Raw genomic sequence first — 17369 nt, forward strand, 5'->3', positions numbered from 1 at the left:
GACGGGGGTCTCGCTCTTGCTCAGGCTGGTCTCGAACTCCTGAGCTCAAACGATCCTCCCACCTCAGCCTCCCAGAGTGCTAGGATTACAGGCATGCACCACCGTGCCCGGCCAATTTTTTTGCTTTTTATGTTGTCAGCACCTATTAGTACATAGTGTACATGGCAGGTGCTTCAGAAATGAGTAACTGATACAGTGATCATCATCAGCCTGTTTCCACAACAATCTACTGACGTGGCTGAGCATTTTGACATGTCAGCATCAAGAGTATATCTCTAAGACTTTCTCTTTAAAAGCAGAACACAAAGCTTTTTGGCCCAATCATACTGATTTTGGTTCTAAAAACCTGATCACTGAGGCAACAGAAGCCACTAAAGGTTTCTAAGCAAGGGAATAACACCACCACATCCACGTTTTTGTTAGCTATGTAACAGCAGCAGGAGGGATGTCCTAGAATTGAAGCCAAGGTGATCAGCTAAGAAGCTACTGGAGAGCTTTAAGTGGAAGACTTGGTAATTCATTACCCTGTACCTGAGTGTTAAAGAAGATAAAGGCATCAATGATAACGTCAAACTGTCTAGCTTGAGCAGTGAAATAAATGGGGATACCAATGGAAATGGGAAACAAGCAAAACAGTCGCTAAAAGGGCAATGCAAGAGTATTGATTTTGAATTGATAATGATCGGCAGTCGGATGCAGGTATATGCCATAGGCAGCTGGAGCTCAGGAGAGGGGCGAGGTTGGAGACACAAATTTAGAAATAATCAGCATGTAAATAATAGCTGAAGCCACAACAACGGATTGTTATCATCCAGGGTAAATGTATAAAACATAAATGCATGACACAGTAGCACTGACGGAACTCTGGGGCATGCTTTCCTTTATATAGCAGAACAGGGTAAAAAGCTCTGAGAGGAGGAGAAGATTAAAAAAAAACAAACAAACAGGGCTGTGAAAGCCAAGGAAGAATATTCCAAAAAAGAAGGTATGATATCAAGTTTTTAAAGAGAGTAAGAAATAGAACGAACGCGAAAATGGGGAGATCGATTTTGGCAACCAGGGCTGGTGACCTCATGGAAGTTTTAGAAGAGCAGATGGCGTCAGATTAAAGTGAATGGGGTGTTGGCACATGAACACATGAATGGTCAGTGAAGGAGAACAAAACTGACCGGAGGTGAGGAGTGCTGTAAATTCAGACAGTTCCTTTAAGAAGTATAGCAGTAAAGAAAAGAGAAAGGCAGAACAATAGTTTAGGAAAAGCCAAAGCTGAGGATAAGGAACTTTAGGATAGAAAAGACAAACATTAGAAGATGAAGGGAAAAGAACCACCAGAGGAGGGACTGAAACTCTGGAAGAGGTCACGTAACTGATTAAAAAACAAAACCGAGGTCCTAGAAGAGGAAGGACAAGAGTTAAAGAACTTAGATAAAACTTTTAGCCTTGCAATCGAGTAGCTGAATCTCCTCTTTCCAACAGCAGGGGAGGGCTTGAGAGCAGTGAAGACAGAGCTATTTGGAGAAGGAGCCGAGGGAGTGTGTATCTGATGGTTTTAATTTCTCCACAAAGGGGAGAAAAGGCCGGGTGTCTAATAAAAGGTGGGCAGGAGACACAGTGTGGTAGGTATTGATTAATTCCTGGAGGTGATGCTCAAAGGACATTGATGAGAGATTAGGAAGAACTGCCAAGCTATCCCATGAGCCCAGCTGAGGATGGAACTCTTGTGCTAAACAGATCAAAAACACTTCAAGTCGTTCCCAGAATGTGTGGCAGCACAGGATGAGGGACACACAGTATGTGTTCCGGGTTTCAAACTGGCCAACAAGTTGCAGAGGATGACCAAGAGGAAGAGGGAAATTATATGAGGTGCTGGTGAGAGATCAGTAGAAATACCCACTAAAGGGAAGGGAAGAAGAGGGAAGAAAAACAGTCAGGAGCTGGCTGGAAGAACTGAGAAGGGTCCAAGGATTAAAGGCCAAAGAGCAGGTTTTGCAAGAATGGGAGACAAAGGAGGAGATTTTGGTCAGAGAATATTTCAGGGGGTCTTTTCTAGATCTCCAGCTACTCTGGAGGCTGAGGCAGAAGGATTGCTTGAGCCCAGGAGTTTGAGGTTGTTGTGAGCTAGGATGACGCCATGGCACTCTAGCCCGGGCAACACAGTGAGACTCCGTCTCAAAAAAAAAAAAAAAAAATAAAGGAGATGTGTAAGGGTGCCAAGTTTGCAAGGGGTGGACTAGTGGACTTAGTTTTAGTTGTCAACTTCACTGGGTTAAGAAATACCTAGAAACTTGGTAGAACATTATTTTGGGTGTGTCTATGTGTTTCCAGAGGAGATTACTGTAAGTCTGAGTGAACCAGGTGGGGAAGATCTGCCCTCAAAGTTGGCAGGCTGAACCATCTAATCAGCTGGAGGCCCAGACAGACAAATTCAGAAGGTGGATTGGATGCTTTAAAAGCTGGGACAGACTTCTCATTCTGCCTCAAACATCAGAACTCCAAGCTTGCCTGTCTTTGAACTCCAGGATTTACCCGTCCCCATGCCAGATCCTGAGGCTTTTGGCCTTGGATTGAAAGTTATATCATCAGCTTCCCTGGTTCTGAGGACTTCACACTTGGACTAAGAAACGCCATCAGCATCCCAGCGTCTCCAGCTTACAGACGGGCTGTTATGGGACTTCTTAGCCACAAATGTGTGAGCCAATTCCCTTAATAAATCCCCTGACATATTTATCCTACTGGTTCTGTCTCTCTGGAGAAATCTGACTAATAAAGATTTGGTATTGGGGAAGCACAGTATCAGTATATTCCTTAGAAGACAATGGGAGAGATCTGTGAAATTGTCCCCTGGCAAAAGGGCTGTGATTAAGTTAAGCATATGAGACTACATAATGGTGAAAGATAAAAGTTTAAAAACTAATTATTACTGGTGTATTGAAAGTAGAGAATCATTTAATTGCAATGGCCAAGCAATAACCAGACTTTTAAATGGACAATATATACTTACAAAATTTGTAGACCGCAACCCCCTCCAAATACAAGTGCAGCGAGTGTTTTGAAGATTACAGAAGTGAAATGCAGGTACATTTCACAAGAACTCTCCCTGCCAAATTATTCAATCATGTACAACTTCTGCACCTTTACATGGAGCAACAATTCACCATGCTATTCATTTCATCTTCACATCATTTCCAATACTGGAGGATAAATTGTGTAAAAACTTTTAGAAAGTTCTAATTTATTTTATGCATTTTGCAAATTTGACTCTACGAAAGTACATTAACAAAATGCTGACTTTGTGTGTAAGCACTGTGTATGTATAAACATTGACACTTCCTCAAATAAATGAGGAACCTGCATTTGTGAAAGATAAAATTTCTCAAGATCTTCGCTCTGGTTTTTGATCAATCTCATGAAAAGACTTATGTTGTCTGTCACAGTATTTCAAATGACTAATAGTTACAAAGTGGGGTGAATACAATTATCAACCATAGTGATACGCGTTTATACAGTTCACTTTCTCACCCATTTCTACAAATACTGCTCGTAACTGTTATACTCGATAGCATATTTGATAGTGCACACTCCTTTACAGACTCAGTATACTTGAGTGCTTATGCTTGTAAAAATATGTATGTTATTATTGCCTATTTTACTGTGTCAAGCAGACTATGAAGCCTTCTGTGATATTTTAAAAATATTTTTATTTACTTTTAATTGACATATAATAGTTGTACATATTTATAGGGTACACAATGATTTTTATGTTTCTCAAACAAATCCCCCTTTAAAAATGTAAATAAATGTCTTTCAAAGAATTTTTAAAATTACTTTTTTCAGAATTATGTTTTTTGGGATTTTTATCTTTCAGAATTGTGATTTTGAAATTTTAGACTTTAGGGATTTTGATCTTTTGGGATTTCAATATTCAGGATTATGGCCCAAACTCTTCTTAAACTGGGAGGTTCATGTTTTTGTATATATTTGTAAGATCCAGTTATATATTAAAGAAATTATAATCATTTTGGCTGAATGGATATTAGAGCTATTTTTCTCTGAGTTTGTCTTTTCATTTTGTTTATGTTTATTGATGTATTAAGGCTTTCGGTGTATTCAGATCAATCTTTTCCTTTAGCAGGAGAAGAAGAGAGGAAACCAGGATTTCTAAAGGAGATAAAGAACTGTCCTTTGTTTTCCAAAGCTGTTTTCTGTGCTGTACCTACTTACTCAAACTGAAAACATGGTAAGAATCAAGACTACTATTTCTAAAAGAAAGGGGATTAACTCAGACTATAAAAACATGTATGGGATTATAAAATGCCTTTTATTTTAATATTTAGATATTATTTACCTTGTTAAGGATGCCTCTAATAAAAACATAAGAGAACTTTTTACCCTATCATGAGAAGAATTTCATTAAGGAATGAAAATGAAAAAGCTAACATATATAAACCCTTGCCAATTTTGAACATGTCAAATTAATAAGAGGAACACATGAAGAAGATCTGGAAAACCCTCAGATTTCCAGAGAACCAGGGCCTGCAACATTATTACAGATGAGTGGTATCCTGTAAAGGAAGTGTAGACTATCAAATACACTTATAGCCTAAGGAAGATGATACTTACTATTCCAGAACTAGGATCATTTCTGACGAAGTCTCATAAACTTCATGTAAATTAATGACCCAAGGATTGTCCTGTGCTAGTTCAAGTACAGCAATCTCATGAATTATTTCCATCCGACAATCTTGGCCTTTTCTTCTTTTCCTCATGAACTTTGCCGCAAATTCTTTCCCAGAATCTTTCTTTATACATTTCCTCACCACTGCAAATTTCCCCCTAGAATTAAACAAAAATATTCACTGTTAAAGTTGACAACTTTCCAGAGATGGTAAATTTTAATAAAATATCCAAATACCCACTGGTAGAAATTCAAATTTAGCTCTATCAATCACAGAAGTAGCCATTTCACTTAGAAACTTATATAAGCTACATCTATAGATTTATAGATTAAATAAAATACCTGTAAAATTAATTTTTCTAAATAGGAAATAACCAAATATTAAAGTCAATATCTTTTGCAGAATTATACAAAAAATAACTTGGTTAACTTTTTGCACATTTATACATGAAATGATTTAAATCTTTAAAAAAGCCATTTGATTTTTTAATATAAATTGGTCACAAGAATTCCTAATATGATAAATTTCACTGTCACTAATTGACTCTAAAGAACATTATCACCTTCTAAAATTATAAAAGTTAGGCTCTCATTCATATCATTCTAACTATAACATCAGCTGAAAATGTCTTATTTTCCTACATAGATACAACCACCATTATCTTAATATACTACAATTTGTCATTAAACTAATAAGCAGGTCAAACAGGGGAACTGGTATAGCATATTGATCAAAGGTATGAGTTCTGGAACTAGACCTATGGGGGCTTGAATTCCACAAGTGGCACTTGACACATAACCTGAGGCAATTTATTTAACCTCTTTAAGTCTCATTTTTCTTATCTGTACAGGGACACAAATGGTATCTACTTCACAAGGTTGTGAGAATTACAGTATATAGAACATGTCAATTGCTTAGCATGGTACTTGACATATAGTAAGTGCTCAATAAAATATTACTAATCACACAAATCATTAAGTTGTGATAGTCAACACCCATAAATATCCACTAAATCCTTAGGTTGGAAAGAAGCTTAGAAATCATATAGTTTTCTTCTAAGATTCGGAAGCCAAGGAAGGGGGAAAAAAAGATCACTTTTTTTTTTTTTTTAACCCAACACCAAATGTCAATGTCTTATTTCAAACTATGAGGTAATCTCCTCTACTACTGGGCACATATTATTTTGTAATAATAAGATTTTCATTAAACCTGACTTCAACTGAAGGGCTGCAGTCTGGTTCTCTGCTGAGCAGCACAGAACAGACCCCACTCTCTTTTCCACAACAGACTTGCCGATATGGAACACAGTGAACCCAACCTGTCAGCTGCCACTCCCTTTTCTCTTTCCCAATGTCCCAATACCTCGTCCCCATGAGGTTTTTTGACCCCTCACTATTATGGCTCATCAGAAAATGTGCCAACCAAATCTGAAGCAACTACTCCAGGTATAATCTGATCAAAGTGTTGCATGATTATTTTGTTGATCTTGGCATAAAATAACCTAATATTGCTTGTTAAAAAACTTGACAGGTTTTTCATTATTTTATATTGGGCTGGTAAATAAATCACACAGATTTTTTTCTCCTTGAATTTTTGTCAACTCAGTATTTTCATACTGACTATATTTTAAAAATGCTTTCTAAAAAATTAAATACAATAATTTGCCCTGTTAAGTTCTAACTTCTAGGTTTTGGTAGCATTCTAGACTATTGGCATAACTTTGAGTACTAATTCTTCCTTCTCATCTATTTTTAACTGCAAATATGATTATCATTCCCTCTATATTTTTGTTACCATTAGTAATAAAAATGTGGAATGACAAATATCCTCAGGTATAGCCCTATAGCCGTTCAAATTGGTACCAATCCACCTAATACCAACCTTATTCAGATCTTTTATTCATAGAAATATGAAAGACTTCTATAGATACTGGATACTGTTTTTATTTTATATTTTATGTTATTTTAACTATAAACAAATTCATCAAAGACTAATACCGCCTTTTATTCTACCTCACAAAATCATTAGGCTAATATCTCCATCAAGTTTTAAAAGATGCCCAATGACCTTTGGATTCTTCTAAGAAAAAAAATCTTAATAATTTGATTTTTTTTCACACCTACCATGTCAGAACTTTCAAAAGAGAAAGTTTAATTTGTAAAAAACTGATATGAAATGAAGCCTCAACATATAATTGACAGTGAACATGTTCCTGGTAAATTAGAAATGACTCAGTCGAATGGCCCTCAGAGCACTCCCACATCAAACACACAAATGTTTATTGTTGCCACACCTAAAATTCAAAGTAACACAGTACTGCAAAGTAAAATACTACTCATTATCTAGCCTGAAAGTATATTTTTGAAGACCAGATGTGAAAGACAAGTGACTGAGCAAACTGAGAACTGGACTCACACAGGGCTAACCTGTGAACTCTGGGAACGCTGTTCCAGAACAGCCACTGCTAAATTCTGGGGCCTGTTCCCCACACTTATTCTGTCTGCCGCCACACTCCTCACCCATTCCTGAGGCGCCAGGATGCAGTTCCCACGGCTCTGCTTCCATACCGATGACTACTCTGACACCACCTTTGTTTCTGTGGAAGCATCCCTCACAGTTTCAGGTTTCTTCCTTCCTTTCCATTGTATCATACACTATACTGGGGGTCAGCAAATTTGTCTGTAAAAGGCAAGATCGTAAATATTTTTGGCTTTGCAGGCCAGATGGTCTCTGTGGCAACTGTGTAAGCCCACTGCTGCAGAGCAAAAGCAGCCACAGACAAAAGGTAAATGAATGGGTGTGGCTGGGTTCCAAGAAAACTTTATGGACATCGCAACCTGAATTCCATATGATTTTCATGTCATTAAATATTACGTTTATTCTGATTTTCTCAACAATTTAAAATACAGAAAAACATTACTAGCTTGTGAGCCGTACAAAAATAGGTAGCTGGGTGTAGTTAGTTGGCCCCTGCACTATCCCACACTGAAAACTCTTCCATTGTTCTAATATTGCATACTACTGACAGGAAGACAGTGGGTCATAGTGACTGTAGGAAGCATGTACGGCTTTGTCTCTAGATGACTGGTGCAAGAAGGGGACCTTTATCACCACTTGAGGAGGAGTCGGGAAACATGAGGTTCAGCTTTCAAGGTACAGAATCCCAGTGAACAGACTCAGAATTATATTGGTACAGAGTTCCCTAAATTCCACACTCCAAAAGAGTTCTAACATGCATATGTTGGGCTGGGTATGGTGGCTCATCCCTGTAATCCCAGTACTTTGGAAGGCCCGGGAGGGAGGATCATTTGAGACTAGGAATTTGAGACCAACCTGGGTAACTTAGTAAGATCCCATCGCTGGAAAAAAAAAAAAAAAATGAGCCAGGCACAGTGACCGATACCTGTAGTCCCAGCTACTCAGGAAACTGAGGTAGGAGGATTGCTTGAGCCTGAGAGTTGGAGGCTGCAGTGAGCTATGACTGTACCACTGCACTCGAGCCTGAATGACAGAGTGAGACCCCATCTCTATTAAAAAAAAAAAAAAAATGAATACTTTACCATGGCTTTATGGTAAAAATTGTGGCTATCTCAATCTTTAACTTTAGGTTATTGAGGCCTCTGTAAAACATTTAAAAAATGATGTTTTTCTGATGCCGGGGGCCACAGTTATATACAGAGACTTGGGGCTCAGAGGCTCAAAGGGCCTAAGATGTTGGTTGTACATCTATTTCTTTGTTGACTTAAAAGCCACACTTCTTCCTGGAATACATAGTTGTTAACAATTTTCAAAGCTATTCATTCATTTCACAAACATCTATAGTTTACTATTATGTACAAAATTGAGAACTCAAGTTTTCATTAAACATTTTGGGATGAATGTCAGAAATGAATACATTTCAGAACTACTCAAGGGAAGTATATTCCAGAGTGGTAGGAAAGGGAAGATACATGAACAATATAACAAGAGGAAAAGACGCTTGAATTGGGCCCACCAGTCCAAGCTCCCTAAGAACAAGAACCAAATTTCATTCATTTTTGCATTACCAGTGCTTAACACAGAGCTCAGGAAGGTATGGTGAACATCGTTAACTAGGTATAACTTGCTAAGGAAGTTTGCGCTTTACCAGGTTTAAAATGGGCACCTATTAGGATTCTTAAGATAATTGTTTAAAAAAGATAATTCTGATAGTACTGTGAAGAGTGGTTGCCAAGTGATAACTATAAACAGGGAGGCCAACAAAATAATTCAAGGCAATAGGCCTGAACTCAAGTAGCAGCAGTGGAGCCTGGGAAGAGAGAATACATTTAAAAGACATTCAGGGTCAAGATTTACTAGCACTCCCTGACAGACTGAGTTGTAGGCAGAGATGTGGGGAGACGGGAAAGGTGGAAGTCACAGACAACTTCTAGATTTTTAATATGGGTACTATGTAAATGTGGTACCATCCACTGAGATAAAGATTATAAAAACAATAACAGATTTTTGGCAAAAGATTGTGTTTTAGGTTTTGGATAGAAGTCTGAGGTGCCTTTCTCAGTAAAGAGAATGTCATTTACTGGATGGATTCCAAATATAAGTACTGGGTTATAGGTAAAGGTGAAGCAATAATAAACAGACCATATAAATTTCAGGTAAACATCAGAAAATGCAGATGCTAATTTGAGGCGTACACAGAGGAAACAAAATAGTGTCTAAGGTCCTGTTTTATTCTAAATTTCAATAAAGTGCTTTGTTTATAATTATATTTATACCAATCTGACATATTACAGTTTGTTCTCTTATACCATGGCTGTCTCCCCAGCTACACTGAGAGTTCTGGGGACCTCACTTATTATTCATCTTCATATCTCCATAGTACCTTGCACATAGCAGGTGCGCAAATAGATAACACGCTAAGTATATATAACTCTTATTATTTTGTTAAATAAAAGCTTTATGGCAACTTAACCTCATAACGTTTAACATACTGGACTACTTGCCATTCTGTTTACAGAATTTTTCTAGCACTGTGTCTTCTTTGTTTTATTGCCAATGGCTGGAGTATCTTACTTGGCTACTTCATTCTTTATAGATCAGCTCAAATATTATTTCTCCCATAAGACCTTCCAGTAGCATGTCATTTTGCCTATGAAGGGGACAGTGATTGATCTGTTACACTGTTACATTTGGTAGTAACTTCCAGAGGATAGGGGAAGGATGCCTTCTGTCCTTAATATATAAATACAATATTTGCTTAATTACATTGGGATGATGTCTTAAACATAAAGAAATTCCATTCAAAAAAAATCCTAAAATAGCTTCCGTATTCCTTACCTCTGAAAAGATCAAGGAAAACAATAAAAAAATATACACTATTGGTTGGCCCTAAATGTAAATACCAGTGAATCCATTCAAATAAGACATCAGTGTGAGTGATGAGAATAGGCAGGGCTTTAACAGCCAAACTTGGTTTTAAATTCTGGCCAGTAACTGTAATCCTGGGCAATTTATTCATTCTTTCTGAGCCTTGGATTCTTCATCTGTAAAATGAGGTTAATGGTACTCACCTTACAGGGCAGGGAAAACTAAACATAATTATATCTTTAAAATGCATAGCATTCAGTAAATGATCAGTAATCAGTAGCTATATTTATTGTTTTGGGCACTAATTTCAGATCTATAACCAATGACAATAATTCGTACCAAAAAAATCATAGAGCTGGACATGGTGGCTTGCACCTGTAATCCCAGCTACTCAGGAGGCTGAGGCAGGGATCACTTGAGCCCAGTTCAAGACCAGCCTGGGCAACGTAGTGAGACACCATCTCTAAAACATAAAATAAAAATAAATAAAAATCATAGAACAGAAGAGTTCTGGAGATGATCTGATTTGAACTTCACATCAAGTGTAAATTCCCTCAACAAATCTAGTTCCTTCTTACTTACCTACAGAGGTGAATCAGTGACCATAGCTACAGTGACCATAGCTTGGTTCAATAGTTGGATTTTATAAAATTTTGTTATTGTTTTATAGAGAATGAAATTCATTAAATCCTTAAGTTCATGTATTTTAAATTAAGATTTTAACATTTTAAGCACCAACTCTTAAAAACTAAACAGTTGACTTAATGAATTACTTGCCTGAGAGCAGAAGCCATACTTCCCCCAAATCCTTTCTTGTCCCTGTTACCCCTAACTGCTCTGAGGAGAATGAGATAGGACATCCCTAGCTACTTTAAGGCCCAACTGGGTGGTAACTATATGACACTGAAGCTTGGTAGTGTTTGTTCCAGTTTGGAACTCACTAACACATCCTTTCGCAAAAACTATTTTAGTCACGGACCATTCTCTGAAAAACATTTGTGGTGTTACTGTAAGTGATTTCAAAGTCAGGAGTCCCAGCTCTGCTGTCTCTCACAAACTCAATCTCTGTCTTGGTTTTCTCATCTCAAAAATGAGGTTTTCAAATAGGCTTGTGGTAAGAGTCAATGATATAATGCACGTGAAAGCACCTGTAAAACTGTAAAGCCTACACATTTATGAAGTACCTCTTCCAGATGGTAACTCAGATTTATAAATTTTTCCATAGGAAAATTCAACTGTGGGCATGTAATAATATTTAAAAAATGTTCTTTTGACAATTTTTTTGTTAAGAAAAATATTTATGAATATATTAAAAATGTTAAAGTTGAGGACTAGATGAAAACACATGCATTTGATGTGAAATTGGTATATTTTTAAATCTCTAGAAACATCTTTTTGTTCCTATATTATCAATAAACTCAAGGGCAATCAACATGAAAAACTTCTCAGAACCCAAGGTCATTTCTCCTACTCCTCAGTAATGAAACCATTAATGTGGTTTACACTGGCACAGATCCTGACACAAAGAAAGGTAACAAGCCTTACGAATAACAAGGCAAGCTTCAAGCAATAAAAGAAAGTTTTACATCATATATTTACCTACATTTAGGTTGCTATAGACTCTGCTGGAGACGTAAAAGAATGTGACATTTAAATGATCAATATCACATCCTGTCATTACTGTGGAATCAATATTGACCATTTAAAAAATTCTCTTTGAACAGCCAGCTCTTCAAAAGCTTTATATTTCTGATAAAATAATCGTAGCACCTGAAAGAAATCGATTTGTTTAAACAGTTAACTCTTCATGCCCCTTCTTAATTTTACTAAATGAAAGGCCACAGAATAAAATGAAAAAATCTTGTTTTTCCTCCCACACCATTAAAATATAACATAGACATTTTGCAAGTTCTATATCAGCATGAGATCAATTAGAGTTATATCAGAAATGCAACCATAATTAACAGCTGGAAAAATAAGTCTTCTATCTTACTACAGAGTATACACTCAACTATGTTAAAACCATAAGACACACACAAAATTTATAAGCCTTAAACAAGGACTGTTTATAACACAAAACAGAACTTTTACTTCCTGAGACTTAAATGGTTCCTGTGATTTCATACTTTTGCCAGAGATAGAGGCCCATTTTGAGATTGTGTGCAGGTTTTCTTCTTTTTCTTTTTTGGTTACATTTACAATAATATTTATTGAGTTACACAATAAATTACATTTATTGAGTGCATCCCCTAAGCACAAGCCTAAGGCTATATATGTTTTATTTTATTTAATTCTCTCAACAACCCTATGAGGCAACTGAATGGTTGGGTAATGTACTCAAGGCCATATAACCAGTAAGAGCTACTTTTCTGTCAAACATGTTTAAAAACAAAAACAACCAGTAAGAGCCAAGATTCAATCTCAGATTGTCTGACTCCAAAGCTCATGTTCCTAATCACTGCATTAAATGTCTCCATAATGAAAAAGGGTACCAAAAAGAAAAAAATAGATTAATTTTATTTTTCAGCTCCAGGATTTTACAGCAAGTATCTAATGACTGCATTGTTCTGCAGCTTCAGGATCTATTCCTTTTACAAGAACTTTATATAGGAAAAGGTACGTAGAAGATATCACAATCTTAAAAAAAAAAAAACCTTATAGGCAAGCTAATTTCATAATAGAGCTTAAAAAAAAGTTGAAAGAAACATTCCTGGAAGAATTAGTACCACAAGAACTGGTGGGGTGCAAATCAGTTTTCAGGTTAAATCATTCATTATAAAGTCTACAAGACAGTGCTTGCCACCTGAAGATGGCTCAGTTTTGTAATACCTGTACTAGTTTTCCCTTTGTGGAATGAAGCCAGACAACTCAAACAAATAATGGAAAACTTTGTTTTCCTTTTCAAGTAACCAGGGTTAGTTCAGAATGTTTGGAATTTCGAAGAATCAGAATATCTAGCTGAGTCAGTAGCTCCTTTCTCTCCTTTTGTCATAATTAAGTGCACACAGATCCAGTCAATTAGCGCCTAGCAGTGAAGTAAATCTTGTTCCTGAAAGGTGTTTTTCCTTGTTAACATTTGTAATAAGTAAGACATTTTTAAGGTAGGATTCCGCCCCCCCCAAATAAAACCTATTTCCAAAAGTTACCTTAACATTTCTAAGGCAGTGCATCTTTAACATTGTTTGTAACAATGCCTTTTCCAAGACCTCAACTGAAAGCTGTCACATCTATTGGGACCTTTCCCATTACAACATGGTGCTATTTTGCAACCAGGACAAATGTTTGCAATGATAGTGAACATTTATTGAACACTGAGTGGCAGGCCCACTGGTGTGTGCTTTACAGGCATGGCATCTTCACGACACCTCTGTGAGGTGGCACTGTCATTTATGGTTTCATGGATGAGAAAAGTGAGGCTGGGGCGTCTAAGTAACCCACCCACAGGCAAACAGCAAGCAGGGTAAGGATACCAATTCAGGAGCGACCCCCCCAAAGCCAGTGCATTTGACAATTTCTTCAAACTGTTCTCAAGGAAGAGAGTCCCTAAACCCATAAAAATCACTATATCACCCCTCTTCAGCATATAAAATGTAAAGCATCCAAATAGCCTTCACCTCTTACAACTTTAAAAAGAGACCAAGTTGTAAACTCTTTCCATTCCCACAAAAAAAGGGTGGGATGGGGAGAAGGCCAGAGCCAGCTCACAGCAAAGTAAGGAGTGAGAAAAGGGCCACGAGCCTATGAATGAAACCAATCTAAAACTGAGCCACAGGGACCTAAATATTTTAGAAGTAAAACAGCATAAAACCAACCAAGAAAACTAAAATGATCAAGTCCGCAGCAGAAGGCTGACAGAAGTTAACACAGCACCGGAGCAAAGGAAGTTGTCACACTGGTATTACTATTTTATTAAAGCCACATAAGGAGACGGAGAAAGCCAAAAGCATTTAAGGGCACAAACACAGCTGACTCCATAAACCTCTGGTTTTCAGACTCGCTACTACGGGTCAATCCGAGAGCGCGGTTCACACACTTCTCTCGTTAAATTACCATTTAAACCATCACAGATGTTAAAAGGGCGTGAGCAGAGGAAGGTGTCAAGGCTCTCGGAAACCCGATGAAACGAATCCTAGCTCCTTTGTACCTGTCGTTGGCGACTTCTCTCACAGACTATCTAGGTAAAATGACTCGCTCGGGGACTCGCCGCGGCACGCGGAGGGGCAGCTGGTACCGCTCGGCTGCCCTAATCGCCGCCAGCACCCGATTTTGTGCCCCGTCACAACGCGCGTTATCGGCACCGGCCACGCCGACGGGCCCAGCACTTATCCTCGCCCGGGACCCGCCAGTCCTCACCTGCCCAGCTCCCGGCCCGGGCACAGGCTGTAGCCGTCCTGGAAGGGCTCGGTCCGCACGGCGGCACGGATCTCCGTCAGCAGCCCGCGGGCCTGGGGCGGCGGCGGCCGTCGCGGTGTGTTCAGACCCCGGCCGGCGGGGCCCGAGCCAGCGGCCGTGGCCGGGGAGGAGCCGCCGCTGCCCGGCTTCTCCAGAGGGATCATGGTGCTCGGGCGCTCTTCCTTCCGGGCTGCCGGCTCTGTCCGAGAAGCCGGCGGGTAACGGGCCCGCCTCCGGCTGCCTCGTGCGGGTCCGAGGAGCCTTCAGACACCCTCACCCCCCGGCGTGGCGTTTGGACTGCAGCCGCCAGGCTCCCGCAGCCGGCCCCACCCCGCGCCGGGCCCCGCCCCATCCCGTGCCCGGCCCCGCCCCCGCCTCGGCCCCGCCCCCTCCCCTCGCTAGCTCCGGCTGGTCCGGAGCGCCCGGTGCCTCGCGGGCGCCCTCTCTGCACCGGGTGGGAGAAGGTGCAGCTGGGGGGCCGCCCGGGCGGCCTGGAGGTGAGCATAGCACCACCCTTTGGGCACTAGGGCCGACTGCATTAGCCAGTTGCGCACCTGTTGAACATCTAGAGTTCCGAAAGCTGACCCGAGGTTAATGAAAGGGATAAGAGCTGCGAGCAGGAACTTCACGATCGCTTTCTCTTGGGCAAGTGGGTGCGGGTGATGGGACCCTGATCTCAGCTGCCATACGATGCATTAAGATGGGGAGCTGCCCTGCCTCCTCTGTACAATGGCTGAGGGATCTGGAGGCGGGAGTTGTGTGTTTTTAACCCCGCGCGTCAGCCTTATGAAATAGGCACTATTATTTTGTCTGTAGTCTTCTCTATGTTTACTTTCAAGGTGCTCTCATCCAGTCTTATGGCCTTAATTACCATCCGTATGCTTATGACTACGGAATTTGTGGCTCCAGCTTCCAATCATTCCCTGAACTTCAGACTCGTATACTTAACTAGGCATTTGACATCTCCACTTAGATGTCAAATTAGCATCTCAGACTTAACATATACAAAAGTAAGTTCCTCCACACAAGGTTTACATGAATCAGAAACTGTAGATATGGGCCCAACGATCTGTAGTTTAACGAGCCCTGCAGGTGATTCTGATGCACAACAAACTTAAGAGAATTCCTGCACTAAAGAAAACACAGCTTTCTGAGATAGAGTTGTGTGCTGTTTCTACCAAGCAGGAGAATAGGGCACCTGTGCGCTGCAATAGGAGCGCTGCAACAATACATCAATAGGAAAGTTTAAAAAAAAAAGTAAGTTCCTGATTGTCCTTCATAAATGGCACTCTTATCCAATTTCCCCCATCTCAGTTTTTGTCATCTCCATCCTTCCAGTTTTTCAGGCCAACAATCTTGGGATAAGCATTGACTCCTGTCTTTCTCTCATACCCCTCATCCAATTTGTCAGGGAACCCTCCTGGCTTTACTTTCAAACTATGTGCAGAATCTGGCCACTTCTCTCCATTTCCACACTACTACCATGGCCTGAGTCACTACTATCTCGTCTGGATTAATGTGATAGTTTACTATCTGGACCACCTGTTTCCACCCTCCTTCCTTAATCCCACAAAATTCATTTTCAAGGCAATGAGAGTGATCTTTTTAAAATCTAAGTTAAATCACGTCACTGCTCTGCTCAAACTATTCCAGTAAAGTTTTGCTTCTGGAAGTGATGGATTAGCTTATTTGTGATCTACACTCTCACTGAGAAAAATTAGAAAAGTTAGCAAAATTAAAAAAAAAAAAAAATCCTCTGCCTGAAGGCATCAGAGGACTTCAAAAGCAGAAAGGACTTGGATAATTAAAATCCCAGAAAGAAGGGCAGCCCAGAAAGGCACCACTTTTCCCATGAGGTATTTGATGATTTTAAAGCAATGGTGGAAAGGGTGAAAAAGTAAGCAGAGCTATCAGCCATCTCATGGGGCCGTGGAGACCAAAAATTAGAGTTTAGGACTTATTTAGGAAGAGGAGTTGGTAAATAACTAGGCCTTCAGTTGAGGCTCGGAAGAGCTATATCCTAGGAGCACGGGCAAAAGGGAGATAGACCGGCAAGGACTGAAGACCAGTCTCAAAAGGCAACAGTGAATTCCCTCTGGAGAAAAACAGCATCATCCAGAGCCACACATTATTAGAATAATATTTATACACCATGTCTGACACTTAAAAAAAAAAAGGATACACAAAAAGAATTGTCTTAAACTAAGGGAAAAAGAAAATAGAAACAAACACACCAGAGATCCAGATATTAAAGTTTAAAGACAGAATTTATGATTGATGAAATCATAAAATGATTTTGTTTGACATCTTCAAAATTAATATTAATATTAAAGATATTAATGTCTTTAATATAAAATGATTCTGCTTAATATCTTCAGGAAATTAAATGACAAAATGAAGAGTTTCAACTGGAGACTCCAATGAAAAATAAAATGAAATTTTGTAACTGGGGAAAAAAACCCATGAACTAAAACTACCAAGGAATGATGGGTTTAATAATAGATTAGATATAATTTAAGAAAGAATTAGTGAACCTAATTAGTTAATAAGTAAAATGAAATATGCAAAGTGAAACACAGGAGATCAAAAGTCATAAAGTTGAGAAAAAAGGATAAAACGTGATGTGTGGTAAAATATTCTAACATATATTTAATTGGAATATCAGAAGGAGAGGAAAGAGAAAAAAGGAAAAGAGACAATATTTGAAAAGACAGTAACAGAGAAATTTTTAAAACTAATGAATGACAACAACTTTCAGAGTCAAGAAACATTATGAATGTCAAGCAGGATTTCAAGCAAAGAAAACCTAGGCAGATCATAGTAAGCTACTGAGAAACAAAGATAAAGAGAAAATGTTTAAAATTGGCAGAGAAAGCAGATATATAACCTGTAACGGAGCAATAACACAATCAAGAGCTTATTCTCAAAGAACCAATGGAAGCCAAAACACCACCT

At 39.0% G+C, this 17369-nt stretch overlaps 1 protein-coding gene across 2 annotated transcripts in view; it reads right to left on the minus strand.

Annotated features, from left to right (window-relative positions):
- The window catches only part of STK17A (serine/threonine kinase 17a), a 50835-nt gene extending 36073 nt beyond the window's left edge, over nucleotides 1–14762 (minus strand). Inside the window, exons 1-2 of one of the 2 annotated variants that reach the window (XM_012646980.1) lie at nucleotides 14376–14762; nucleotides 4621–4833 (exon numbers count right to left, since the gene is read on the minus strand). In XM_012646980.1, the coding sequence (XP_012502434.1) occupies nucleotides 4621–4833; nucleotides 14376–14578 (416 nt within the window). In that variant the 5' untranslated portion in view covers nucleotides 14579–14762. The remainder of the gene's footprint in view (nucleotides 1–4620; nucleotides 4834–14375) is intronic. The other variant, XM_012646981.1, reaches the window with a different exon arrangement.
- Between the last annotated feature and the right edge of the window lie 2607 nt (nucleotides 14763–17369).

Source organism: Propithecus coquereli, unplaced genomic scaffold (assembly GCF_000956105.1).
Source record: "Propithecus coquereli isolate 6110/MARCELLA unplaced genomic scaffold, Pcoq_1.0 Scaffold252, whole genome shotgun sequence".
NCBI lineage: Eukaryota > Metazoa > Chordata > Mammalia > Primates > Indriidae > Propithecus > Propithecus coquereli.